The sequence below is a fragment of the Phyllopteryx taeniolatus genome, chromosome 12 (genome assembly GCF_024500385.1).
Source record: "Phyllopteryx taeniolatus isolate TA_2022b chromosome 12, UOR_Ptae_1.2, whole genome shotgun sequence".
In the NCBI taxonomy this organism is placed as follows: domain Eukaryota; kingdom Metazoa; phylum Chordata; class Actinopteri; order Syngnathiformes; family Syngnathidae; genus Phyllopteryx; species Phyllopteryx taeniolatus.
The window spans coordinates 24,308,671-24,335,899 of NC_084513.1; the positions used below are offsets into that span (position 1 = coordinate 24,308,671).

General features: G+C 42.6%; 3 protein-coding genes across 5 annotated transcripts; 1 reads left to right on the forward strand and 2 right to left on the reverse strand.

Annotated features, from left to right (window-relative positions):
• Nucleotides 1-688: 688 nt before the first annotated feature.
• On the reverse strand, nucleotides 689-3,643 carry tmem30c (transmembrane protein 30C). The gene is given in 8 exon segments (XM_061791431.1): nucleotides 689-1,282; nucleotides 1,508-1,547; nucleotides 1,549-1,721; nucleotides 1,798-1,944; nucleotides 2,186-2,276; nucleotides 2,351-2,458; nucleotides 3,001-3,117; nucleotides 3,298-3,643. Coding segments are annotated over 8 exon segments (1,056 nt in total). The 5' UTR covers nucleotides 3,490-3,643; the 3' UTR covers nucleotides 689-1,094.
• LOC133486389 (filamin A-interacting protein 1-like) lies at nucleotides 1,199-24,479 on the forward strand. Of its 2 annotated transcripts, XM_061791429.1 has the most exons (6): nucleotides 1,203-1,337; nucleotides 9,488-9,872; nucleotides 14,139-14,374; nucleotides 14,487-14,660; nucleotides 14,978-15,156; nucleotides 21,643-24,479. In XM_061791429.1, the coding sequence occupies exons 3-6, from the start codon at nucleotides 14,141-14,143 to the stop codon at nucleotides 24,236-24,238; spliced, it is 3,183 nt and encodes a 1,060-aa protein (XP_061647413.1). In that variant the 5' UTR covers nucleotides 1,203-1,337; nucleotides 9,488-9,872; nucleotides 14,139-14,140; the 3' UTR covers nucleotides 24,239-24,479. The 2 variants fall into 2 exon arrangements, with proteins under 2 accessions (XP_061647414.1, XP_061647413.1); XM_061791430.1 differs by lacking the exon at nucleotides 9,488-9,872 and having other exon boundaries at nucleotides 1,199-1,337.
• On the reverse strand, nucleotides 3,904-27,047 carry cmss1 (cms1 ribosomal small subunit homolog). 2 transcript variants are annotated; one of them, XM_061791433.1, is made up of 10 exons: nucleotides 26,894-27,047; nucleotides 8,405-8,535; nucleotides 6,157-6,222; nucleotides 5,952-6,090; nucleotides 5,807-5,866; nucleotides 5,348-5,450; nucleotides 5,183-5,243; nucleotides 4,797-4,884; nucleotides 4,622-4,710; nucleotides 3,904-4,186 (listed from the first exon to the last, which is right to left on the reverse strand). In XM_061791433.1, the coding sequence occupies exons 1-10, from the start codon at nucleotides 26,940-26,942 to the stop codon at nucleotides 4,103-4,105; spliced, it is 870 nt and encodes a 289-aa protein (XP_061647417.1). In that variant the 5' UTR covers nucleotides 26,943-27,047; the 3' UTR covers nucleotides 3,904-4,102. The 2 variants fall into 2 exon arrangements, with proteins under 2 accessions (XP_061647417.1, XP_061647418.1); XM_061791434.1 differs by lacking the exon at nucleotides 26,894-27,047 and adding an exon at nucleotides 11,398-11,450.
• Nucleotides 27,048-27,229: the final 182 nt, after the last annotated feature.

Genomic DNA, 27,229 nt, shown 5'->3' on the forward strand with positions numbered 1-27,229 from the left:
TGACGTCACTGGCGCCGGTTCATCACTCCCCTTCACAACAAACCAGCGTGGATCCACAGTGAAGCCGCGGAGCGACACTGGTGAGAAGCGGAGGCGGCGCAAAAACGCACAGATGAATTATCCCCACGCTGGGATAGCGGCAGCGACCTTCAACCACGGCGGAGACAGAGGAGCGGAGCCTTCTGAAAAAAGGGGTTAAAGTCCGGCGCTTGGGAATTAGCAGCAAGCTAGCCGCCCGGGTCCAGCAGCTGTCCGATTCGGGGGCGAGCCACTACAGGTTAGCCCCACTGGTAAACTAGCTTCCGGCTAACGAGGGAGGCAATAAGCAGCAGAAAACAGCACAAAAAGAAACCTTAAGGCTATTTAAATACAGAAAATGATAAATAATAAATAATTTAGGTGTCGCAGAGTATTAGAACGAGCAAGCAGAGTCCAATAAATGCGTTTCAAGTTCAACGTTCATATGAGACAATCAATGAAAATATGTACCAAATGGCAATACATACATCATCATACAATTCATGTTTATCTTCGTTCATAAGTTTGCGTTGCACTTTGTAATACTTTTTTCTAATAATAAAATATTGTTCCTGGATCCTCATTTGCTCATTCGTTTTAGATTCAGGATGTTGTTTTGTTATATTTGTCAAAGTATATATATTGAAAAGTAAATGTTCCATTGAAAATGTTCACGATATTATCAACAAATTATTTATTACCATATACAAACACAAAAGTACCAAAACAAATCGGTACCGCTTAGTACCGGTATCGATGCCCAGGTACCATGAATCGGTACCGTACTAGTTCAAATGTGAAAGGTAACCCTCCCTTTCTAACATATACAGTAATCACATTTCATGTTGCAGGATTTCAGTGTCAAAAGGTAAAAATTAAACAAAAAAAAATATATATATATACATTAGTACAAAATGATGAATCGTAACTATGTACACATTATGCCATGAAATTAGTTTCCACTTACTGGCAACATGAGGCACATCTGAATCTAACGAGATCTAATACAAGGGTTGTATCAACAAATATTTTGTGCAATTTATTTTAAAACTTCATCCGTGGTGCGAACTCACTCATCACTCATCCATGTTCTTCCCGTCTTTCCCAAACTTCCACCAGACGACGGTGAGGCCGACGGCCGCCAGCAGGACCAGGCTGCTGGTGATCAGGTACGCTATGGGCAAGAACTGGTTGGGACCGCCGAACCAGTTCAGCGTGGTCAGGACCACCTGCTTTCTGCCTCGGAAGTACTGCACGGGGAAGTCTGGAGGGAAGGGTCGAGAGTCAAGGCAGCAAATCAAATGATCGTGACACCGAAGGTTAGCCAATATATATGAACTGCGATATAGCTAAGGATTACTGTTATATCAGTGCAATAGAAAATAAGATGTGTAAAATGTTTGCCATAATTCTTGATCCTTGGGGTATTATGAGATTACCTGGGAACAGTATAAAAGTGTGGAAAAAGGATCTTCTTTAAGAAGGATACTGTAGGTTATCTCCACAGTGTAGTTGCCTTTCGGGAGGCCCGCTTTGGAAGGGTCTGTTGGCGCGGTCCAAAACGCCGTAGAGCTTCTTGAAATTGGGGAAGGCGGCCTCCCGCATCCACACGATGAGGTCCTCGTTGATGAAGCCGTTGTTGACGTCGTCGTGCGTGTCCAGCGCGTACACGGGCTTGTGCCAGTAGGGAGGCGGCGCCGTGCCTGTCGGGTTCACGCGCCGCTTAGCCGCCATGAGGTTAAATGAGACAAAATAGATTTAAAATGAATAAATAAATACCTTGGAAGACCGCAGCCAGGCTCAGGTTGGCGGTCTGCGGGTTGCGGTACTTTATGTTTTTGTCCGTGTACCAGCTGATGCCTTTGCGTAACAGAGGAACAGCATACTCGGAGCGACCAGAAGCGAGATATTGGAATTTAAAGGAATCTGTGGGGAAACAGACGTTAAGAATCAAAACATGAGCCATGTAGTGGCAACCTTGGGCAATGAGCCACATGCTGCTTCACCAAGACATCAACATTTGAACAGGACGGACAATAACACTGAGCCATGTCAGCTAGCGACATCCACACTCCGGCACAGCTCTGACATGCAAACATGAATGGAGAACATTCGAGACATTTCCCCATCCCACGAATAATCACTTCGGAGGGCATTGGCGGTTTACCGTTAAAAATGCTGTTTGCAACAGCGCCACAGGGAGCGATAGGCAGTCCTTTGTCATTGGTGGCGAAGGGCTTGCAGTACGAACTGGGTTTCTGCGCCAAGTGCAGTAAAGATGAATGAATTCACACGACGTATACTTCATTAAAAACAATATTGCGAAGAGCACCTTTAAGTTGGTCTTCCTGCCGACCATCTGTGCGTCGTCCCTGGAGTCCATGTACCTGCGCAGGTTCTGGTGGAAGTTCTGGAGGCTGTAGTAGAAGAAGACGTCTCCCTGAGACGGCAGAAGAGAAGTTGCGGGCGATTGACTCTCAATAAAATACAGACAAATTGTATCAGCGAGGTGGACTACTTCACATTGGGAGGGAAGCACAAACATACGTTCAGGATCACTTGACTGAGCACGAGGTGCATTTAAGGACTGCCAACAAAAGAGAACATTTCAATGTGTGGATGAAAAAACGGAATTATTAAATCTAACAACTCCATGACTTCACCTGATGGCGCCAAAGTACTACTTTAGCCTGAGCACAAAAACAGTGAAGACAGTGGATCCCTCCTAAATGAGATGGATTTTTTTTTAACAAATATACGAAATCAGAAATCATGTAAAGCCAAACTACAAATATGCAATGTTCCCTGTATTCATACTGTATAGGCACTTTTTTCCCTGGTAGGGCTCGGTCTCATTACCCTATCTGTCTCTTGATGGCCGTTCTAGTTAATGTTTTATGTTCGACATCAGCAAAGCACAACAGACGAGATAAAGAACGTGAGACGTACACTGTAGGAGACGACTGCCGGGTTGCGCGTTACCTTCAAGGCTTTGTCCACGGTAAAGCGCAATTTACAAGGACAGGTCAACGCCGCGTTGCTGGCATTCTTCCGCATGTCGTGACAAATGGCACACGCTCCGTTTTCTGTGTAGTCCACCTAGGATGACGAAAAAGATTCAAAAATAGAACACACGCTTGTTCACAACATAAACTTTGGCCTCTTCTTTCCTTGACGTGCCGTTTTTTTTTTTTTTTTTCTTAAATTTGCACACGAAGACCCATTTTCCTCCCCATCCCCCACAGTTATGTTAAAAGAAAACGAGCACTAGACACTCACGCGGACTTCCCGTACGCTCTGTACGGTAAGCAGAAGCCAAATTCCCAGCAGCAAGCATATGACAGCCATGAAGTAGAAGAAAGGCAGCACCGTGTTTGCAGTCAGCATGGGCGACCAGGCGGGCAGACGCTGCTGCTTGAAGGCCGAGTTGTCGGGCCTCCGGGCCAGGGGTCCGCTCTTGGCTTTGGCCATGGCGGCGGCGGCGGCGGCGCGGGGGACTTGACGCTCTTTGTGAAGGCGGCTGAACTCGCTTCCTGTTTCTATTCCTGTGGTATCGCTACGTAAAGACACACGCACACACGACGGGCCTCTCACTGTGGGGCGAGACGGTTGAGTTCTGTTATTAATTAACCACAATAAACCGCCTCTTCCTGTTTTCTGTTCCTGGCCTTTTTTCTTTGGTATTGGACAACACACACAGTACGTTTGTAATGAATGTAATTCCTCAACATACATTATTACCAGGTTTATTTGGAGCAAGGTGCCTGTTTGTGCAATTGAAAGTTGAAGATCTTTGCTGTTGGGGTCATCGCATTTGGAACAAATCAATGACATTTGTTCTCAGCAGGAGAAACTAAAACCGTGGGAAAGAAACAATGTCATCGCTTTCATTTGACAGTCAATTATTTATTGAAGAGGCCTTGCCAAGACATTGTGTTTGAACAAACAACATCGCGCATTTCGAAGCACCCTCTGACAATCGCAAAAAAAAAAAGCTGAGCGCCGGCAAACAAACAGCAGGAGGCCGCAGGACGAAGCTTTGCACCCGTAAGCATCAGCGCAGAGGCAAGTTGACAAACTTGAGTCAAAACAGTCCGATTTTGACTTGATCCGCTTTGCATCGGTCCAGGATCCCGCTCTCGAGCAGCTTCAAAAGATCCAGTTTGATCTGAAAGAAAAGTAGGAACACTTGTACACATAAATAAATAAATGCACAACTGCTCAAATGTACAAAATTGAAAGCTGAAGAAATAAATAGAATACTGCAGCCGTTGGTGATTACAAGGCTGCATTCGAGACAGTCCAATATCCCGCTTTTGTGAACTTTTGAGTTGGGATCCATCCATCCATTTTCTGTGCTGCTTATTTAACTCATACACGGCACAAAAATAACAAATCATCCAAAACTAATAGAACAATAAACAAGTGAAAAATCATGAGTCAATGCTGGTCTCTCAGCGTTGACAAATTATTTTTTTAGCGTCTCAAATTCACACACAATCCTTTTGTGGCGAATGCTCATCACTAAAGTTTCACACAGCAATGTAGTTCAGCGCAGTGCCGTGTCGTGTCATTTTTTCACCAGCATGGGGCGGTAACCAACCTCAGGAATGTCCATCATCCTTCTGCACTTCTGGTCTCTCCAGTTCCAGTCTAGAACCAGAAATCGCAACGCCTGCAAGTTCAATCCCTCTAGAGAGAGAGAGAAAACACTGTACATTACTGTACATTGTTTTGCTTCTTTTTTAAGTGGTGAAAGGCAGGATGCATTCACTTACCTCTGTTAATAAGAGCGCCGATCCTAGCAGGTGTGCCCACTCCAATGTGAACGACTCCCTTCTGCAGCAGCTTCACCTGCTCCTCAATCTTCACGACGCCAAAACACACAAGCGCGAAAAAGTTGGTTCGCACAGTTCCAATCATTCTCGAGCAAGGGTGGGAAACCTAAGGCCTGTGGGCCATATGCGGCCCACCACAGCATTTGATTGGCACGCAATTCTTAACAACAAACCCGAGAGACGCATTCTTATATTACAAAAAAAATATATATATATATTATTAATAATAACATTCGACCCATAAATGCTGGTTCCTGGTAAGTGGTTCTCCACCCCTGTTCTAGAACATTCACTTGCACTCAAATGATAGCCAGTCTTTGTACAACCTTTATGTGTTTTGCAAAAAGCTTTACAGCCTTGGCGTCACCCTTGAATGTTGTCAGATGTCTGGGAAAGAAATAATACAAATTAAATAAAATAAAACAGTACTTTGGCTGATCATACTTCAGATTTGGTTCCATTATGAGGGTTAAAACATAAAAAAACCTGACCTTATAAGTTCAATGGCGCGGAGGGCAGAACTGCAGACGATCAGCAGGACCACTGAACTTTTTTCTGTGTGTTGTTTCTGAACCTTTGCCCATTTGGGACAAACTGACAGAAAAAGAAAGAATCAAAGAGAAAACATTCATTAACACCATTAGATTTGCAGTTTTAGCAAGGCTAATATGAGCAAAACAGTCAATAGAAACCGAGCCCTGGCGCAAATAATAAACCTTAAATACAATTTTTACCGAGAAAGTTTTCACGCACACAGTCCTGAAAGAATTAATGTGCAAATGTATTGTACTGAAGTTAAATTCAGTTGAACTGTACTGCGCGTACTAATATCATTTAATATCATTTCAATAATGCTTTTAAATAATGGCCTCCCCCATAATAGATGTCTCCACCATCTGCTGCTATTTTTTGTAAATTACTGTGAGCAAAATCATGACAACGACACTTACTGTGCTTCAGATAGGACGAGACGCTGTGTGTCAGGTCGTTGCAGGTCACAAAACTCGAATCTGGAAAAATGCGTGAGAAATGTCAGAAGGCAAACGATCGGCGGCTTTAAATTCAATGTTCGAATGTGGATTTGCGAGGGCTCACCGTGCAGTTTGAGCTCTTCCTGCTCGATCACGGAGCGCTTGTCTGAGAAGTACTGTGCCAGGAAGTTCTGAAGGTCTGCGGGACAGCCTGGTTTTGGGTCAGAAGCGGCCAACACATCTGTAATGGTCTTTTTCTTCCTCTGGAAATAGAGTTTAAATATGACAAACCGCTGACCGTGGAAATTAGCCACATTGGTTTGGCATACCTTTCTCTTTTTGGGGGATTTTGTTGAGGTTTCCTTCACGCTCTGCTGCTTCGGAATTTGTGACACCTGAGACAACACAGGTGTGATGCAATTTACAGCCAATTGGTAGAGTTTTCCTTAAGTAGCTGGCTCAAGTGAAGAGAGGATAAGGCATCTATTGAAGAGGAGGCTTTTATTCGCACCCATGCTTGAGAAAGCGAGGTCAGGCTGCTGTCTGTTGATTGATCGACACACTTAAGGCTGCAGCTATCGAATATTTTAGCATTCGAGTATCCTACCAAAACTTTTGCGTAATCGAGTATTCGGATAAATTCGATGATTTTTTTAAATTTCAATTAAACTGCATTTTTTGCTCGGTAATTATGAACACTAGAAAAAAATAAGCCATTTCACTTACTTAGTGACCAATTTGTATTTATTTTTGGGATAATCAACTGTTTAAACTGGAAATGTAAAAAGCATAAGGCATGAATTAAAAAAGGCATAAACAGTCTATGTGTTGTGCACTTTCGCTTGCGCATCTCGCATAGTGACATAAAACAGTATAGGTTTATGGCTGTCCGTTTATGAGCTTATAGACCAGCTGACTAAACTCAAATGAAGACACCTTGAGAGGAAGCACAAATATATACAAATTAAACAACGGCATGACATGAACCCATACTTAAAAAGCAATGCGTAGCTTGGAACGACATGAAACAAAAATCTTAATTGCTGGCCAACTATTGCTGCAGGCGTCATGGAATGCCACAAAACACGCAGGGCCAAGCTTGTAGTGAACTCGACGTGCCAAATAAGTACTCAAACATGTAAACAAGCGCACCACTTCTGAGGAGTGCGCTTCTCCCCAGGCTCCAAACAGATGAAATGTAACCACATTATTAACCAAAGCTGCGCTTATGGAACGTCATTAGGTGCGTAACGGACAAAGAAATGAGCTGCAGCTGTCAGTCAAATTGGTGAGGAGCCAATTTTATTGTTTATTGTTCTATTAGTTTTGGATGATTTGCCAGGAAAAGGCAGTAAACAGGCGCAACAAATGAGCACAATTCAAACTTAGAAGTCACTAAATAGTTTGGATCAAAGACGCCCACGATCACACTGCAGTGTTGTACAACTCCAAATATGCAGGCATTGGCATTTCACCCCCCCAAGCATTTATCTTCTCTGATGACATCGCCATCTTCTTCTTTGTTGTGTTCAACGCGGTTTGCAAACTATAATACTGCGTTTTCCCTATTTTCCCGCTCCTTGAATCAAATATGGGCACCTGGCATTGATGACGTAAGCACGTTGTCGTCGTGCGTTTGCTCTGTTGAGCTTAACAATTAATTCTTTCCTGCCATTAACAGGCAGCTACTGTATATACAAATAATATCAAACTGAGAGGGCTGGCAGTGAATGAATGAGGTAAATAAGCGGATCACCGAGGTAGAAAATAATCTTGAGCATTTTTTGTCCTCGAAATACTTGACTATTGATTAAACTTATGATTAAATTTTGTCAATAACGTCGTGTTGAAAGCGGAGCTAATTGTTCCCTTCAAAAGTTCTTAAGATTGATGCACATGATGCCCGACAAGCACGAGCGCTCTGGCCAAGTCTATTCCAATTAGCACTTGCTGCAAAGCTGTTAGATCAGCTATTCTCTTATTGGTGCACAAGTCTGTTTTTTGCTCACCTGACTTGCGCACCTCCCGTAATGACCTTGCGCTGGCGCGTAATTTGTGCGCAAGGACCCAGGAGGCGTGACTCGTTGAAGTCTTGAGGCTTTCTGTAATTCCCGGAGCGTGGCGTTTTGCCGAGACGTGTGAATGCCATGGAAATCCATATGGAAAATATGACACACTTCAAATGTGAAATTTGGCAATAGCAAAGGTTGCTACAGCTACATTGTGGCACCACCGGTTATATTTCTCTTCGAAAGGTTAAAGAACAAAAAGACGTCTATTTGAAGGTAGGCCTTTTTTTAGTACACAGTACAGAGGGTCTTTGGTTTACTTGGTTTCTGCAGGTTTTCGAGCTAAGGAACGGTGCGAAATAAATTAATAGTTTGTGAAACAGCGTAAAAATATGTCGGCACAAGCAGTGGCTGCCTTTCTGTTTTTCATTTGATTGTTTACTTACGTCTGGCCTCAAATAGTGTTTTTCATACAAATATTTACAGTATGTGCAAACTCCTCCTACCAATAGAGAAAAAAAACATTCCAAGCTGCACCAAGTAGCCAAAACCCATTAGGCTGTAATACCTCTTCATTCTTTTTCTTCTTCTTTGCAGTCACTGTTTTTTCCGTTAGCTTCTTCCTCTTCTCTGCTTTCTTTTGTATGTTCGGCTTTTCTCTTATCCGTTTTGTCTCTTCGGTCTCCACCTCAGAACCATCTATAATGTATGTATAGAAAAGCAGAAGGTGTTCAGGGTGAAATTGAAATGTGGATCAATAAGTTATGTACAATAACACAGATAAGCTACATAAGAAACATCTGCCAGGGTGACACAGTGCAGCTCTACAACCACAATAATAACATATTGTTAACTGAATCCCTCTGAAGCTAAAACGGAGCTTTATTATTCCTGTAAAGGTCGGCTCATATCGAAGAGATTGAAGACAAATGAAGGAACAGTGGGAGAGAACAAAAAAAGTTAAGACGTCAAATTCACATCACACTCTTTCTGACCATAATTACACCCAAGCACGTTGGTCTAAAAAAACATCCAAGTCAGAGAAAACGGTAATTTGCGCGACACAACGTCAACAAAAACAGCAAGCGCCTCACCACCGTGGTCATTTTTGTGATGTTACATTTCCTGGTTGTGTTTTGCAACCATGCTAAAAGCAAATTAAGTTCTCTACTTTTTTTCTATGTAAAAAGGATAGGAATGATATTATATAATAGAGTGAAACCTCCAAAATGGAATGCCCTTTACATCATAGGATTTGGATTTCAACAAAATAGTTTTCATATGCCTAAAATGTAGTGATACACTGAAATAAATGATGCAAATTATCAGTAAAATGTATTTTATGGCTATAACTATATTAACGTCACTAAAAGCAAGGCTTTGCAATTGCGTAAATTATTATTAACGCTTCAAAGACTAACTGAATTACAAAATATATATATTTTTTTTTATTTAGCACTGTAATTCCAAGAACGCGCAGGCAGACATCATCACTCAAAATTGAGAATTATTGTCTCTGGCATAATTCTTGCATTGGATCTCATTTGACTGTGCAGGTGTACTTAAACTTGTGGCCCGACGACTGTATATAAACCATGGGTGCACATCTGACTCCCATCTTTGTCCTCTTATTTCTCCATCGCCCCTGAAGGATTAGCACCATCTCATCCATCATCATCACCGCCTGCTTGTGTTTTTCTTCGCCGGGCTCATTACTGTCAGCCGCCCGCATAAGAAAATGACAAAGGATGAGCGCGGGATCGTTGTTTCACGATGACTTCTGGCTGCCCGTTTGCTTTCCGTTGAAACGCAGCTCCGCCCCCTTTTCTACTCCGTCACGGCCAGACTTATCTCGTGTCATTCGTCCAAAAGTGCACTCCATCAGCTGACCCCCCTCCCCCCATTGATGGAGCAAGCCAACAACCTCGCTCACTACGTTGAGGTTGATGTGAGGACACTGGGATGTTACACACTGAGGAACATGAAGGATCACGAATAAAACCGTACAATATTCATCGTCCACAAATGCCTTGCAAGTAAGACTTTTTCCTTGATAGTACTGTATTATTATTAATTTTATGTTGGGTGTGCGGATCCCTGCCTCACCTGAATTCTGATGACTTCTATTTTTAAGGACATTTTGTGTGCCTTTGTTGTCACTGCTCTGCAATGACATTTTAGTAGTATAAGTTCTAAAGGGTTAAAATTGTGCGTTTGACACAAAATGGCAATAGATGAGCGTGGGATCGTAATACGTGATCACTTTTGACAATGAACCACTTGTTTTTGGAGAAAATGTTAGTTTCGTTGAAAAAAACTAAAATAAAACCACATTTGTTAAAACATGTTGTAATTAAAGCTACTTTTAAAAATCAATATTGGCACTAGAAACCGGTGTGAGCATTTGACAAAAGTTTGTTGATCAACTGCATGTAAAATTAAAAGTCAATGGTTTAAAATATATACTTTTAAATATGTAAAATTAAAAGCCAATGGTTTAAAAATACATACTTTGAAATATTAATTAGGGATTGCATTTGAAATGTCTTTTACTGACTGTGGGGGAAATTATTGATCAATTATTATTATTCATAAAAACAATAATTACAGGTGGGCATTTCTGTACATTTCGTTAATCAACTAAGAGAGGAATTAAATAAAAAGGAATAACCATTAGGGATGGAAGTTGACTACAAATGTCCTTGAATAACTACGGGGAAAATAAATTCTTAATTCCGTACAATGACAATTGAACAACATACTACTTTAAAGCATCATCAATAATTAGCGAATGTCCAAATGTGGTCATCTACGAGAAACCCATTTAGTTTCCATCACATCAGTTGGAAAGCAAACCGTTAACACACATGGAAAACTAGTCCAGAAAACTAAAGAATTACAAGACACTCAGTCTCCAACAACACCCCCACCCTATGAGCCAAAGAGTCAGATAACAGCAAATCAATAGGAGTCAATGGCAGTGGAGGAGGTCGGCAGGACAGAAAATGGCTCTTGCCTCGTCATTCTTAACCGGTCCATCAATAGAGGTGACTGGTTTTAATGGGCACTCAATGGTTTCCGAACGGATACAATGACAGTCAATCGACTGGTTCCAGGAAGTTATTTTGTTTTTTTTGGGGGGGGGGGGGATTCCAGACAAATTGCTTTTAGCCTTAAAGTGGTGTCATTGTACCTTCGCAATTAGTGATGATTACATGGGTCGTGACCTCAGATTAGCGGGTTGTAAGAGGAATAAGGACACTAAATCATCCATTAGCCATGTCAGTAGGCAGTTCGCACTGCGTGTTCCACACTCGTACAGTTTACATCAGGACTCTGCTAAAAGTGAGCAGCTGTCATGGCGACCACCACAACACCATCCGTGCAGGGGACTGGGGGAAAGGACGGAGAATTCTAGAAATACAGATGACGGACGATGACAGATTTAAAATGGCATGTCGCTTCTGTCGCCATGGTTTTTGGACATGTGGAAGGCATTGGCTGGACTATTGAGTGTAGGGTTCAAGTTAATAAATGGAAGCTTTGGAGTAGACTATTCACCATCCATAGTAAAGTGCTGGTCTTCTGTGGCTACTGCTGCTTGTCATGTGAGATGATTCATGAAGTGCCTTTAAACAAACAGTAGGATTATACATAGTTTTTATGAGCAACAACAAAAAAGCCTTATTGCACTGAGGCCAGGACAGAGACTTGTGTAACTGTTTTTGTACACTGTAATTAAGTTCCATTTCTGATTCTGTGGTGGTCCTATTTGCCATCACTGAGGTGGGACCACAGAAAGACAAAAAGCAAAACACACTTTTGAAATTAAGATGTTCAATGGACCAAGATGTGTGGAAATCCTGAGGATATCTTAAATGATGGACCCCCCCCCCCCCCCCCCCCCAAAAAAAAATCAAAAATTCTGAATTTTATGACACTGAGCCCGTTCGATTTTTGACCATTTGAAGCCATGTTTCCGCCAAGCAGTTTAGTTCAGTTTGATTAGGGTTAACATTCTATCGCAACGAAGAACTGACAATTCGGTGTCGAACAATCAATGAAGAGCAGTGTGTTTCGCCCGACCCAAGATAAGAAAGACAGGAAGTTTTGCTCTCTCTCTTCAAAAGCATGCTAAAAAGTGGAATGGCACAGGTTGGCTATTCTGGGATCCTGACAAAAGAAACACATAAAACCGCATTCCATACTGAACTGAACTGCTCAGTCGAAACAAGACTTTAGTTTACTATTTTCAGATTTTATGTTTTTTGCGTTTGATTGTTTTTAGCAACCGCACTTGACATTATATAAGGATCAATTTGATCACATGCCTCCCATTTTAGTTAATTCAAGGCTTTTCATCTTCTTAAAACCTCATCGTTATTTGGACATAATACAGCTGCTAAACCCTCAAGTGACAGCAATCATATTATGAATAACACTTCCAACAGTGATGCAATAATTGTGGAATCTAGCATCGTGTGTGTGTAGAAAAACTAAATATCAAACAGTAGAATTTCACAACCGTCCGTCAAAAAACTTAAGGGGAAGAGAAGGGGGAGGGGGAAAAAAAAAAAAAAAAAAAAAATTCTCAGAGGACAGTTTACATCAGAACCCAAAAATGTCGAGCATATTTATTACATTATGGAACCGCCGTCATTGTTTGGCTTTCCAGCTTGATGCCTGCCATGTGATTTATGGAACTGGGCAAATACAATAATGAATAGACCACCTACAGCCAAAAATCCCCATAAACAACATTTGGAAAAATCCAAATTAGTTTTGTTTTGCGAGAGTAAAATATAAACGTTTTAAGACGTTCAGATTTAGCCATAATTATTGTGACACAAAAAAAAAAAAAAAACAGCGTGAGATTGCTCTCTTCTCTTATTAGTCACCATAATGTGAAGAGGATGAAAGTATGGTGCATGGACTTTTGGTAGAAAAAGCGCTAAACATTTAAAAAATTAATGATATGGCCAAAGTGGTGTGATACAACAGGAAATATTTTGTTAAATAGGGCGTCTTGAGCAAATTAACCTCATTTAGACAGTCAAAAGACAATATTTTACTGTCAGATGACAAATGGTAGAGTGAAGACATGTTCAACTGCTTTATCAGTTTACACTGTAGCGGGATTTGTCAAAAATGACAATCTGTAAAAATGCAAAGTCTGACTGGAATGGCTCCAACAACGCAGCAACAATTTAGAAAATCTGTTGATGGGTCCAGAAAAATTGAGGTTTTTGTGTTGGGGGGGAAATTTTTTTTTTTGTAGAATATTTTTGTATAATACCGCTAATAGAAAATCTGGTTTAAAAAAAAAAAAAAAAAAAAAAAAAAAAAAAAAAAAAGTCCTCAAATTAGAGTAAAGCAGTATAACTTCATTATTTCTCACCATATCTCCTTGACCCTTTCTTTTCGGTGCAGACCATATCAATTGGTTGGTCTTGTATTGGTTTGTTTGTTCTTCACCAGAGTCCGATTACTGTGTCTTAATTACTGTTATGAAACAAACCTGATTGTTGGTTGGGTTGGACTACGATTGAGTTCACCAAACCAGAGTTAATTTGAAACTGAAGTCAGGTGTGGACAAACTCGACCAGTGCAGGATTAGTTAGTTGATTTGTTTGGCACCTGTACTTGATTACCAAACATTGAGAATTTGCTAATGGATTGAACTTGGATGGAGCCTGGTCACTTTCTCAACACAACACGACCGAACCAGTTTTGAACTAACACAAACCAACCGATCCAGGATCAACAGGTTCATTTGGGCCACAACAAAAGTCTAATTGTTGGGTTTACATTTACACTGGGCCGAATCAACCACACCAAGGGTGAAAATAAACGGAAACAATAACAGGGTTTACAGTTCGAAAAAAATAAAAATAATTTGGGCAAACGGTAAAAATATCATCCTCAATTATATCATATTAGGTAGTGGAGAATACATACTATATACTGATTGATAACCTGAGACCTCAAACCATTAGATGGATCCAGTTTCACCAAAGTTCAGATTTTCTCCAAGTAATCATTTTCTGGCTTGGTCCAGAGGTCATCTGCTTGGAACTATATGTCATGAAGTACGTCATGACCAGAAATTATATATCTTCTCTTGAAACATTTTTCATTGTATCATCTGCAAAACCGATAAAGTCTCGGTGTTAATCCAAGAGGCTTGCTGATGCTGTTTTTAAATCGGGTTTTTGGACTTGAGTTAAATGATAAAAAGCAAAATGTACAGTAGACGTCTCTTTCCCATTTGACTCATTCATCTACTCTTCTGTTCCTCCTAGAAATGCATCCTGCTCGTGAAAGTCTGCATTCTCAATGGAATCAAGCGGAATCCAGGAAACACGACTTACAGTCTTGCATCCACCCAATTCCTAACACCGCCAGGCATCGCAAGATCCTCATTCCGATGAATAACGGGAAAGACGAGCGATGCAAGCGTGAGAGACGACGTGGGAGAGGAGACCTTTCCCGTGGTGATATGTTGTTCCTGCTCAGTGTTCTGGAGGGAGAACTTCAGGTGGGATAAACTTGAAATTTTTGGGATGTAGCCAAATGTACAACATGACTCAATCGTGAAGCACTGTGGGAAAAAAAGTGCAAACTCATTGTTGTGCTGTTCGTCACGCTAGGCGAGAGATGAAGTCATTGCAGTGCTGAAATCAGAGAGGACCGACTCTGCTCTACTGAAGGCCCACTATGGTTTTATTGGACTACAGGGGGCGCTACGTTCCCTGCATGGAGACTCGCTGCAGTCACAACAACAGGGCCGCTCACAGGATGTGTGCAAAACAGCTAGTGCTGAGGTATCAATAATAAGAAACCAGACACCATAGGGAGTCGGTAATCAAATTTAATGAGGTGAACATCGCGCCATCTGACAAAAGCGGATTAATTACTGCTGCTTCACTGCACGTCGAGTCATTTTGTGCTGCCAGAGAAGCAATTATACTGTAATGATTTTGCGACCCCCTTGGATTGTTTTGGTTTCACTTGATTGAGAGTACTTGCTGAGACAATAGGGGAAAAAAATTAAATCCTCATATTAACCCTGATTTTTGGAGAATTGTATTCCATGCCTGATGTGTTAACTGTATCGTGCTTTGCTTAATTCTTTTTGCAGCTTACTACTGTTATACGGTCCCAGAAAAGGTCAAACAAGTGGATGCAGCAGCAGCTTCTCGAGGTATCAAACGCTTACCGAGATGCTGTTAGCAGGAGTGAGGAGCAGCTTAGAAGCCACCGGAATTTTGTTGAAAAGAGGAAGCGCTTTGTAGCATTACTGGAGGAGGACCGAGAGAGGTTAGTCAGTGCATCACGTCACTAAGTGCGTCATTAAGACATACAGAATTAGGCAAAAAAATAATAATTCTGAAACCCTTTGTGGATTGTGGTAGAACCCATTAAATTTAGCTATTTTTTCATGTCAATATTAGGGCTGAGAACAGATCCAACTGGAGTGAATGTGGCCCGCCAACTAAAATGGGTTTGACAACTCTGTTCGAAACAACAACACTTCTACATCCTAGCAGATCTTCACTAAGGCTCAAAACTAGCATAGAGTTCAGTATATACAGAAGATGAGTCTCCCGCCACAAAATATTTACAAAACAATTAATGACTTTGTTGCTTTTGCACTAAGGAAATGTAGTCCCTGCCGCTAACAGATGCACAGATAAAAATATGACATGCCATTTTTTCCCAAATTTTGTTTAACAATTGGACAAGCTTTCTCCATCCAACTCAAATTCTAGTTACAGATGGTCATGACAGCATGGCCAAAAAATAAATAAATAAATAAATAACTGGAATAAGATTTTTTGCACAGTACTCTATACTGTGAGGAAAAACAACGACAGACTGCAGCTCAAATTCAAGTGTCATCCTTGCATTCAAACCATATGACTTGAGTAAATATCCATCCTGTCCCTCTTGGTATGAAAGATGTACAGTGATTTAAGTGTTTCAGCACATTGTAGAAAAAAAACAGCTGGACGTTCTGACGTACAGTACACATGAGCCCTTTTAGCCCATCTTCATCTGTAATGCTCATTCAAAGTTCCTCCACTTGGACAGTCTGGAGCAGCCCCGACTTGATTTGACCCTTGAGTGTGTCCAAGTTCTACTTGCGCTTGTAAACACAAAGATGCAATTACACGTACCATGCACTTTTGGCACCCTTGGTCAGCCAGTACCTCTTCAGAAGCAAAAGATTGATGGTGGCCAGAACGTTTTCCTTTCCAAATAGTGACTACATTCAAATGTGGCTTGTGGGTATGGCTAGGTCTGTTGGGTATGGCTAGGTCTGGTGCAGCTATGCTATTTGAGGCCTATGCTGGCTCTAGTACCGCCAAAGTCCACTCTGTAATCTAATTATGGAGTTTTTGGAAGACTAGCCTGCATTTGTTGGTAAGGTTGAAAAAACTCAAAGTGATCCGCCACAGGAGCACATTGTAATTTAAGACCAAAAATAATCATGAAACAAAACGCTTTGTTTACTGTAACTCTATGAATACAAAGGGATGCCCTAAACAAACACAAATCTGTGAGTTTTCATTGCATTGGCCAAACGATGAATAATACAGTGAAACCTGCCGGCACGGTGAGCGACTGGTTAGCACATCTGCCTCACAGTTCTGGGGACCGGGGTTCAAATCCCGGCCTCGCCTGTGTGAAGTTTGCCTGTTCTCCCCGTGCCTGCGTGGGTTTTCTCCGGGCACTCCGGTTTCCTGCCACATCCCAAAAACATTCGTGGTAGGTTGCTTGAAGACTCTAAATTGCCCGTAGGTGTGAATGTGAGTGCGAATGGTTGTTTGTTTCTATGTGCCCTGCGATTGGCTGGCGACCGGTTCAGGGTGTACCCCGCCTCCCGCCCGAAGATAGCTGGGATAGGCTCCAGCAGCCCGCGACCCTATTGAGGCTAAGCGGTGAAGAAAATGGATGCATGGACAGTGAAATGTAACGCCCCTGAGGTTTCTTTGTCATTCTTTGTTGTTTTTAAATACGATGCCACCGTAGAAAGGTATCAGTGATAACAAAAGGGGAGAACCATAAAGCTGGAAATTGGTCTTACTGTGACAAAGTGGTACACAGCTCTCGGCCCCGGCTACTCAGTGCAATATACCAACGGAACAATTAGCTAACAAACATATTTAAAAAGAAACCACACTTCGACAAACCTGTAGAAAGATCCACGTGCCAGCCACCACCACATCCAGTGATGGTCCATTGATGGACCATCACTGCACAAATGGCATATGAATACTTTCAGAACCTAGGACCAATATTTGTGATCATTCACTTCCTCCTACCAGGCTCTGAAAGTGAAAAGAAAAAAATATATCCTGAAAATACATTGAAGTGTCACGTAATTTGTCCAACAAAGTGTGATTCCCGGTGTCCAATTTGTTGCTTTCTTTACTGATAGCACACGTCTCATCCAAATGTGCACCACTGCCGCCGGTATCAGTGATTCAATCAAAAAAGGAAATTGGGCAATCAGTTAATAATGCCAGATGTTTAGAATTGACCAGAACATCTAAAGTCGAACAAATCTGAATTGCAGCAGCGCACGATCCTTGGTAAAATAATGCACAGAAATCGCGTGGCGGACCCACTGTCTTCTATTCGTTTTCAAAAGTTCTTATTCTTTGAAAGTTTGGATGCCGAACTGATCTAAACGTCACACATCAAACCCTTTGAAAACCTTGCAATCTGCTTCTGTTTCTTCTCAAAGAGTTTCCTCCAAACAAAGAGAGAATCATCACAGCTTTTGTTTTTTTTCCACTTTTGAAGTTCCACAAGCACCCATGTGCAAAACAGATGACCTCCTATGCTAGATGCAAACTATACCGTGAATTCCAGTCATTGCGCATCATCTCTTACGCTGCACTACACAATGAAACAATGTGGTAGTTCCAGCATCTTCTTGCCATCCGATTACGCACGTTTCATATGGTCATGGTCTGTCATTGGGCGACGGCATCCACGACATTAAACACTCGTGTATGTGCGACTCACAAAAGGCATGCGTGCAATCGACTGTCCTCTTCACTTCATAAACTGTAAACTTAACCCTTCACTCCTTGAAAGCCATCTTTAAAAACTCTTATCCCTAAATGAAAAGCATCTTAATCCCTAGTTGGGATTAAAGGCATTTTTTTCTCTCGCTTTATTTTATTGTATTTATTTATTTATTTTTTTTAACTCAACTGCGAGGAGTACCACTGTTTTCATTTGAAGGAAGCCTTCAATTGTACAAATGCTTCTGCAAGGCATGCTGATGTCATTTGATTGTGATGAGGGATGGATTGTTGAGTACCGCTATTTGCGGTGGAGAGACTGAGCCCTGCCGCAAATAGTGAAAATAAACATGATTTATAATTGCCTATATTAATAGTTCAATTAACATTACCCTTAAAAATAAATGGCTTACAGATGCACGGGAAGTTTCTATCTTCCACTAACAGCCCAGGCTAAACTTGGCTCCTCGCGGACATAAAGTCTCTCAGTCGGTCGAGATTGATCACGTTGACATACTTCCTCGACTCCAGTTCCTAATTAGACGCAGCTTTGCCGCCATTTTGTGGCATCCTTCAGAAAGAGCACCAGAAATGCTAATAGGTGAGTTTTCAGCCAATCGCCGGTGCTTTGTGCCAATTGCACTGCTGGAAGACCATTCTGATGTGTACTTTGTGAGTCATGCGTTTTAAGCCATTTCTTCCTTTCTCATGGGCTGGTTTGTCCAAAGGATAAACCCTGCTTCTTCTGGACGCTACAGTATGGGAGAAAAATGAAAGGAGTCTTTATATAAAAAAATAAAAATAAATACATAAAATAAAAATGCAGTATAGATTTTGCTGGAGGATTTCATGGCTTTTGTGGTTCTTGTTTTATTCTTCGTTAAATTCAGAGGCATTATTGCACAGGCAAGAATTTGAGGATATACAGGACATAAGTTTGGCCGTGCCTCATTTGTCAGAGGCAGAAGCTAAAAAAAAAACTACATTTTTGTAAAATTACACCCCTGGATGAAAATAGGACGTTCGGTCGTCCTCATACGTGGGGACGTATTACATATCATTCCACGCTTGAAGGCTTTCTTGGAAAGGTCTTTGCGGGATGGGCTCATGCTTGTAATTGAGGACGAGCGCTGCAGATGTCAGCTCCGCTATGGGAACGAGGACTTTGTGAACTCTGCAGTGAGAGTTGTGGGCGTGTGGATCGGAATGCGGAGGTCTCTTACCTTTCACAACAAGAGCAATGTTTAACGTCCAGCATTTGGGGGCAAGGCAGAAAAACGTAGTAGGTTGACAACTAAATATTGTATACCGGGAATGAGCATACCTTAATTGAATAACGGGAAAATGAATCAATTATTCTTGTGGCTGTAGCACAACTTCCAATATCTTTTTTAGACAACAAACTACTTCAGCATGAAACAGGCGCACCTCTACTGGTCCGCAGCCAAGTAGCACACTCCCTTTTTGTCTTGATTGCTTCAAAATGCAGTTAAATCAACAATTAAACTTTGTCTTGTAGAAAAAAAAAAAAAAAACACAGCTGGTATTTCTGCGAAGGCATAAAAACTAACAATAGTGAAGTTTTATTTGAGATATGTTATGCTTGCCAGCTAGCTAAGTCAACTATGGGGCACATTCAATACAACTCTGAAATTGCTACGTTTATTATTTGTAGCTGCTGAGAAAGGATTTAAATGCCAAGCACTCACAGGTGAGTAATTGGCATTTTCGCGTTAATTCTCACCCCTTTGGCATGTACATACCGACAGGTTTTATGATGTGGCATACTGTACATGTCCTTTAGTTAATGTCTATAAATGGATGTTGTTCCACAGCTTGTTTATCTGTTACTATTGGTAGTGCCTGGTGATTGAGCAAAACCAAAATGTTCCCTTTCTGGTTGCCTTCAGACGTGACCTATACAGGAAATGATGAAGGCATCGCTGTTTATTGTCAATTCCCCCTGCGCCTGTACAGAAAGACGCGCGTCGAACGCTCGACGAACAACAGGACGGCAATGACGCCACCGACCGAAACTGCGGTTTAAGATTTTATAATTTCATCCAATAAAAAGCTACAACTGGATGAAAGAGAGATGTATTAAAGGGTTTGGGTGAGGAAGAGAGAGAAAAGCAGAAAAACATATGGATGTAATTGTGAACCAATGAAGTGATGATGTCATCTCACAGTCAGGTTATCAGGTCCCAAGCAAAAACGGCTACGGCGCACACAAAAAGAGCGCTGCTTCTTAAAACCTATGTGAGAAACACACGCACACACACACACACACGCATGCACGCACACACTTAGATGAACTACAGCTCTTTGGACATGCCAACACATTCTGTCCTTCCCATTAGCCTCTTTGGCATGGCTGCACAATGAGCTCATCTGGACTGGGCTCAACTCCAGTAAAAACACACTAGCACTAACACACACGCATACACACGGTCGTATTTCCATCACTTCAGAGGACATTACAAACTTTCCTGAAAACTTAACCCTAACTATAACCACGACATGCCATAGCGACAAATCTCAACCTTTTAATTCACGTTGTCGTCGTCGCCAAAATGATGGCTTGCACAGTGTGTTAACAGATTTATGGTCCCGCAGCATGAGGAATACCTGAGACACACACACACACACACACACACAGAGCAGTCTAGGCTATAACCATATAAGGATTGGCCGATGATGTAATGGGTGCCACTGGCTGCGAGAGACAGTCCGTGCGCAGAGCACTTCTCATAATGTTTGGTTTTCCGCATGGAATGTCCACATCACTGGGATCTCCGGGAGGGGAGAGGTGAAAGAGTTGGGGCCAAATAATCTCCGAGGATTTGTAAGGAAAAGGACACAGGACGGCAGGTAGGACTGTTTGAAAGACGTGATTTGAGGAGTTTGTGCTTGTGCTTTAAAAAAGTTGGATTGTCACTACAAAAGCTGCTGTAGCAGACGGAACAGACTTTTGAATTGGTTGCTTGGTACCAAAAGAACACATCACAATTCTTTATAAATGCATACAAGACATTATTTATGATACAGTGGGAAGGTTTTACAATGAAACTGAATTTTCAGAAAGGAGGGAGGATAAGCGGCTCAGAAAATGGATGGATGGATGGAGAGCTATCCATAAAATACACAAGTACGAAAATTGCCATTGCCATTAAAGATAAGAAAAATATCCGTTGTACAGAAGCAGAACAATAGATCTTGCCTGGATCAGGCTCGTTAAAAGTCGTAGTTGGTCCGTAATCGTCCGTGACTCAGCGGGAACGCACGTCTTTCGGAGCCGTGCGTCTTTTCACAATGTATTTTCACAGCATAGAAGGGGGAACGACGGGATGTGATGTTAAGGGTACTGGAGGTTAAACACAATTCTTAATTAACAAATGCCACACGCCAAGGCACAGGACCATCTGCCGCACTTAAAAATGAAAATATCCTAAATCACACTGATGACACAGCGACATGTGTTAGGGTTTACAGGTCGATACATAGGCGAGAACAAAATGTTCTATGTTCTTGAGTAAGGAGAGGAAAGTGATTCAGTTCTCCTTAGGATTTAAATAAATGTTTATGTTGGAAACAAACCACAAAGGGAAATCATTTGTGTTTATCAACCGTGGCCAAAAAGTGAGCAAGTTTAAACATTACCTCATGTCCTTGGTGAATGAATTACACAGTTACCCCGTAAGACCATTCAAAGGCATTTTTTGAACACAACTAATGCTCTCTTTTCCCCCCCCCCAACTCTCCACAGACTGAAGCTCCTGATTGTAAAGGAACAACAATACCAGGAGTTAAAGGAGACCATCAGCAAGCGAGACATATCGCTTCTTAAAGAGGAGCTGAACCGCCTGAAAGCTTTTGCGCTGCTGCTGGTAAAGGAGCATCAGAGTTTGAAGGAGCTGTTGGAGGAGCACAGGCTTCATGTCAAAGAACTGAGCGCCATCGCTAAAGGTATTGACCAGGACGCCAGTCTGGCGAGAGAGAGGCGGCCCAACTCGATGCATCCTGAAGTGGAGCGGCACAATTCAGCCAGCAACGTCCACCGCTCCCGTCACGCCATGACAGCTCAACTTGCTGACGGGTCCGCTCAAAATCAGCCACTTAGACAGCAGCACTCGAGTGTTGGTCGCCGGATAGACACCCTGGAAGAAACAGAAAGTTCTGCAAGGGAGAAGGACAAAGGACTGCAGGAGCCCGGTGATCGAGAATCTAGACAGCAAGGCTCGCTGTCAGAAGTGGAGGTACTGAGGAGAAGGGTGGTGGAGATGGAAGGAAAAGACGAAGAACTTATCCGCATGAGAGACCAGTGCCGGGATCTGGACTGCAGACTGGTGAGGGAGACTAAAAATTGCTCGAACCTGAAGGTGGAGGTGAATAGGCTCAATGGGAGAATTAGTGAATTAGACCGCATAGAGGAGACTTTGGGAAAAAGCAAACAAGAGTGTTGCAATCTGCGCGACAGCTTGGAAAAAGAGAGAGATGTCAGCAAGATGCTCTCGGGTGAGGTGGACTCCCTGAAGGTCAAAGTGAGGGAGGTGGAAGCGAGTGAGGGCCAACTCGAAAAGAGTGAGGCGGCAATCAGACATGACCTGGCCACCCTCAGGTCTCTGACGGCGGCCTTGGCAGAAGACAGAAAGACCATGTCAGAGAGACTTCAGGAGGCCGAGGAAAAGCTCAGCGGGTGGGGGAGCAAAAATTCCGCAGGGACTTCAAGAGAAGAGGCAGAGATTTCAAAGGCAGATGTGGAAGACAAGATAACAGACATGACAAAGGCTAGGGACGAGTTACAAGCCAGGCTCGCAGTGGAGCAGCAGAGAAACATGGAGCTCGAGAGCAAAATGCTCATTATGAGAAAGAGGTTACAGGTTTTGGAGAACCGCAGAGAAAAGGAGGAGAAGTACATGCAAGGCTCCAATAGCACCAGCCCTCGTTGCCAAGCGGAAGAGAACAAAGCCAAACAACTCACGTGGGAGCTGGAGAGGCTCCAAAAAAGACTGCAGGACAAGGAGATGATGGAGAAAGAACTGATGAAAGTAGAGGTCGACTACGAGTCTCTGGAAACGAGATTTAAAGAGGAACAGATAAAGTCCAAGTCTCTACTCAAAGAACTTGAGGTGGCCAAAAAGGAGCTTTCCGGATACAAACAGGCAGAAAAGCAGGACGTCAACCAAGAACATCTCCTCCTTTGTCGTCTTCAGAAGGAGCAGGTCAAGTCCAGGCTGCTCGGGAGAGAGGTCAGTGCCCTAAAAGAGCAACTCCAGCAGCTGATGGGCACAGAAAAATCCATTAGCAGGGTCCAGACGGATCACTCTGCACTGCAGGGTAAGTTGACGCAACAAGAAGCAAGGAACCGGGAACTCGCCCGAGAGATGAGGTACCTGAGCAGCGAACTCGACAGATACACACACTTAAAGAATCTCACGCCAGGCGATAATGAAGAGCATTATCGCCCCACCAAAGAGGTCCAAACCGAGCCAGCGGCTAGCCTGCCTCCTGACTGCCAACTGCCCTCTATAATAAATGAAACATTTGGCAAGAAACGTGACGAGGAGGATTCAAACCACAACGTCGAAGTCATAGACAGCCAGGGCTCAACTATCGTCAGCAACCTGAACAGTTTGAACAGTGCCAACAACATCGTGAGCCAAAACAGAGGCCTCGCAGCCAACGGGGTAAATGTGCACCAAGCGGCTAATGGGGACGTCATGATGCTAACGCACACGCCAGGGCAGCCGCTGCAAATCAAGGTAACGCCTCATCACATTCTCAACACGGCCACCCTTGAGATCAGCAGCCCCACGGCGGACGCCTCCGCATCCTTCACCAGCACAGCCTTCATCCCGTCCGGCGGAAACACACCAAACCAAAGAATCACCATCATCCAGAATAAGACGCCGCCCTCGAGTCCCGACCGTACCATCTCCCTGCTTAACGGGACGCCCGTCTCTCGAATTATGAGTCCTAATTCATCCCGATCGGCGACGCCCGACCTCCCGATCCAGATTCTGACGGTCAGGACTTGTTCGCCGGAGCCGACCGACATCGGGAGCCAGGCCGCCTTCTGCATGAATCCAGAGCGGCAGAACAGCTGGCAGCACGTGTGCTCCAACAGCCCAGACTCCAGCCCTAGCATCATCACCACGGAGGACAATAAGATCCACATCCACCTAGGGAACCCGTATCTCCCGTCTCATGGCATGCCGCCGCCTCTAAGGCCGTACTACCTTCGACATGAGCAGAGGACTCAAGTGCTTGCCAACGGCTGCCATGTTAAAGGCGTCGGCAAGATTACCAGTAGTATTACCATATCTCCTACCACTTCTCCCGCCTCACACTCCCCGATGTAGCAGCGGTCATTTTGATGAGGTCAAAAATGTCAGAATGTCTCTTACCGTACATAATGTATTATTAGACTATGCAATTAAATCGATACATGTTTTTTTTGGTTTGTTTTTTTTATAATGGCACACCATAGTTTGCTAAAATACACGTAGCTAGTATTTCTTTTCCATATAATACTTTGTGCAGCTGTTTCTACTGCCTGTATGAGAACGACATGAAACTACAATACAGTGGCTTTTATGTGAATGTGTGGACATTCTTTCACTTACTAAGCGGGCTTAATTGTCAGCATATGCTGTGACAAAATGGTTTCTTGTTTGGTAGAGTTTATAATAAAATGTTTTAATAAATAGCCAAGAACAACGGTTGCTCAGGTTGGACTGTAAATCGATGGCTACAAAAAGAGGAAAAAAATATTTTAGAGACAAATGATCAACAAGTACCGTATTTTCCGCACTATAAGGCACACTTAAAAGCCTTTTATTTTCTCAAAAATCGACGGTGCGCCTTTTAACCCGGGGCGCCTTGTGTGTGCACTAAGTTCCAAAATCTGTAAAAATGTTGTGCGATTTTGGTAAGCGCTCCGCTTCGTTGACTCTCAAACTATTTCCCGCCGACATAGGGACGTAATACGTACACTACGTACGCTGGCAGCGATTAACCAATTATAGAAAATTACGTAAAGCTACGTATAGTACGTACGCTTACCTCCGCCACGCCTCCGGTAGGTAGACTGTACTACCGGTAGGCTGCTAAACAACATTTGTTTGGCTCAGGAAAATGGCATCAGCGAAGAGACATGCTTACGAAGCACAATTCAAACTACAGGCTATCAGTTACGCGGTTGTAAATGGGAATAGAGCAGCTGCGAGAGAATTCAAAATCAAGCACAAGAACAGCCGGGAGAAGCGTCTCTACAGTCACCATTTGACTGAAGGCAATAACGATAGCACAAGACGGAGATCGAACACTTTCAAGGAGGTCCGTGTTGGTGCGTTCGTTTTATGAAGGACTACTGTGGCGCAGCATCTACAAGCCAATTCCAACTGCTGGACATTGGTGTAAACGGGGCGTTCAAAGTGAAGTTGCGAGCGGCGTGGGAGCGATGGATGAGAGACGGCGAACACACCTTTACTAAGACTGGGAGGCAGCGCCGGGCGAGTTGCGCCACAATATGTGAATGGATTGCAACCAAGCTTTCACGAAAGCCGGCATCATTGCTGAACAGCCACCCGGCAACGGGACTGACTCCGACGAGTGCGAGAGGGAAGCCGGCATGTTTGATGGCGAAATTGCCCAGCGGTTGAATTCAGACTCTGATGGATTTGTGACAAAAGATTGATCGAAAAATAATGTAAGGGTATTTTTAAATACGCAGCAGAATAAAGTTCAACCAAACTCACTGTTTAGCTTCCGTTACCTTGTTTTAGCATGCGCCGAATAATACGGTGCGCCTTATTCATGGCTTACGTACAGAAATGGAGACTGTAATTGAGACTGCGCCTTACAATCCGGTGCGCCGTATGATGCGGAAAATACGGTCGTATTATAAACATGTGATGAGACTGAGAGCTGATAAGGATTTTTCCTGTCAGTTGGTTAGTAAAAAGCATTGTCGTCAAAAACATTTTGCGAAAAATAAATTTGGCACTTCACAATACACAATAATTATTGTCCTATGTTTAGGACACGTTTATGTTATAATAAATTAGTTTCACGTTTTGAATTGATCTAAAATAAATGACATTTTCTATGATATTTGAATTTATTGACAATAACGTGCCCTTTCAGGTTTTCTGTTGATCCACTTTGAATTAAAATTATGAAGTGGAGAAGTGAAGCAATTTTGCAAGTTATTAATAATAATAATAATAAAGAAGTATTACGACAAACTTGTGCTCAGGTTTGGTCTGGACTACACAACGACTAACTGTCTAAACACCATGGGCGTTGTCCAATTTCATTACACATTTTTAACATATTTATTTTCATTTTATATTTATTAAAATACAAATTTAAGTGTACTTTTTGCATTTTGATAATTAGTTTTCCCTTAAAATTGTCGCAATAATGCTGTAAAATTAGCGTGTTCTTCTACGCTGAACATGTTTAAAAACCACTGGAGTGCGTGGCTGCCCTCTGTCGGTCAAAGGCGAGAACTGCGATTGGCAAGCAACACGCTGGAAGATCCAACCGGCGTTCCACCGCACGGCTGAAAAGAAATGGTCAATTTTACGGATAATTGTCTGTTTGGCGAAAAGCCAAATGTGAGAACACATCTAACGTAAATTAAATTATGTTTGTGAATTCTGTATAACTTTTAAAACGCGTGTTACATGAGGATGCGCACGTGTGTTTACGTCCCTCAAGTAAGTAAACCCTTACGTCACCCTCGAGGATTTTTTTTTTTTTTTTTTTTAAAGACTCTTTGCACCCAAGTGTGAATCTGTCGTAATAATCTGTTATCGTTATGTATAAATAATAACTACGTCTACTATTACCATTGTTGAATGGCTAAAGCTAGCTTACAGTGAGCAACATCATGCCACGCGAAAACTATATGCGTGCTGACAATGATACAGAAACCACGTAGGCGCACAAGTGTTAACCAAATAAGACATTCAATTACGTTATATTAACAAATAAAAAAAGTAATATACCTGATTTACAGTCATGCTGCCACCATTCGTCACCCAAGTCGTCTCCCATTTTGCCCGACGACGCTTTGGACCGTTTAGCCAATCAAATGAACCGCTGTGAGAGCAGGCTGGGGGTGCGTTCACGAGCTCCACGTTGCAGAAAAAAATCGCCACGGCGCGGTTTAGAAACTCTAAAAGCAGAGCAAAAGCAGCGCGTTGGACGATTTAGGGATTATTTGCACAAGCGTGGAGGAAGTAGCCGATTTAGAAGCATAATTCGAATTTCAAGACACCTAAATCGTCTCCTATTTTTCAACGTTGTTTCGTACAGTACAGCTAAATTCAAGGCATCGTGGG

What these genes read in the sequence shown, in the direction of transcription:
- LOC133486389 (XM_061791430.1), top strand. Translation starts at nt 14,141, where the DNA reads ATGCATCCTGCTCGTGAAAGTCTGCATTCTCAATGGAATCAAGCGGAA. An exon ending in GCAAAACAGCTAGTGCTGAG is followed by an intron (nt 14,661 to 14,977) that starts GTATCAATAATA and finishes TTCTTTTTGCAG; the next exon opens with CTTACTACTGTTATACGGTC. An exon ending in CTGGAGGAGGACCGAGAGAG is followed by an intron (nt 15,157 to 21,642) that starts GTTAGTCAGTGC and finishes AACTCTCCACAG; the next exon opens with ACTGAAGCTCCTGATTGTAA.
- cmss1 (XM_061791433.1), bottom strand. Translation starts at nt 26,942, where the DNA reads ATGGGAGACGACTTGGGTGACGAATGGTGGCAGCATGACTGTAAATCA. An exon ending in CGCGCCATTGAACTTATAAG is followed by an intron (nt 5,244 to 5,347) that starts GTCAGGTTTTTT and finishes TTTCTTTCCCAG; the next exon opens with ACATCTGACAACATTCAAGG. An exon ending in TTTTTGCAAAACACATAAAG is followed by an intron (nt 4,885 to 5,182) that starts GTTGTACAAAGA and finishes GGCGTCGTGAAG; the next exon opens with ATTGAGGAGCAGGTGAAGCT.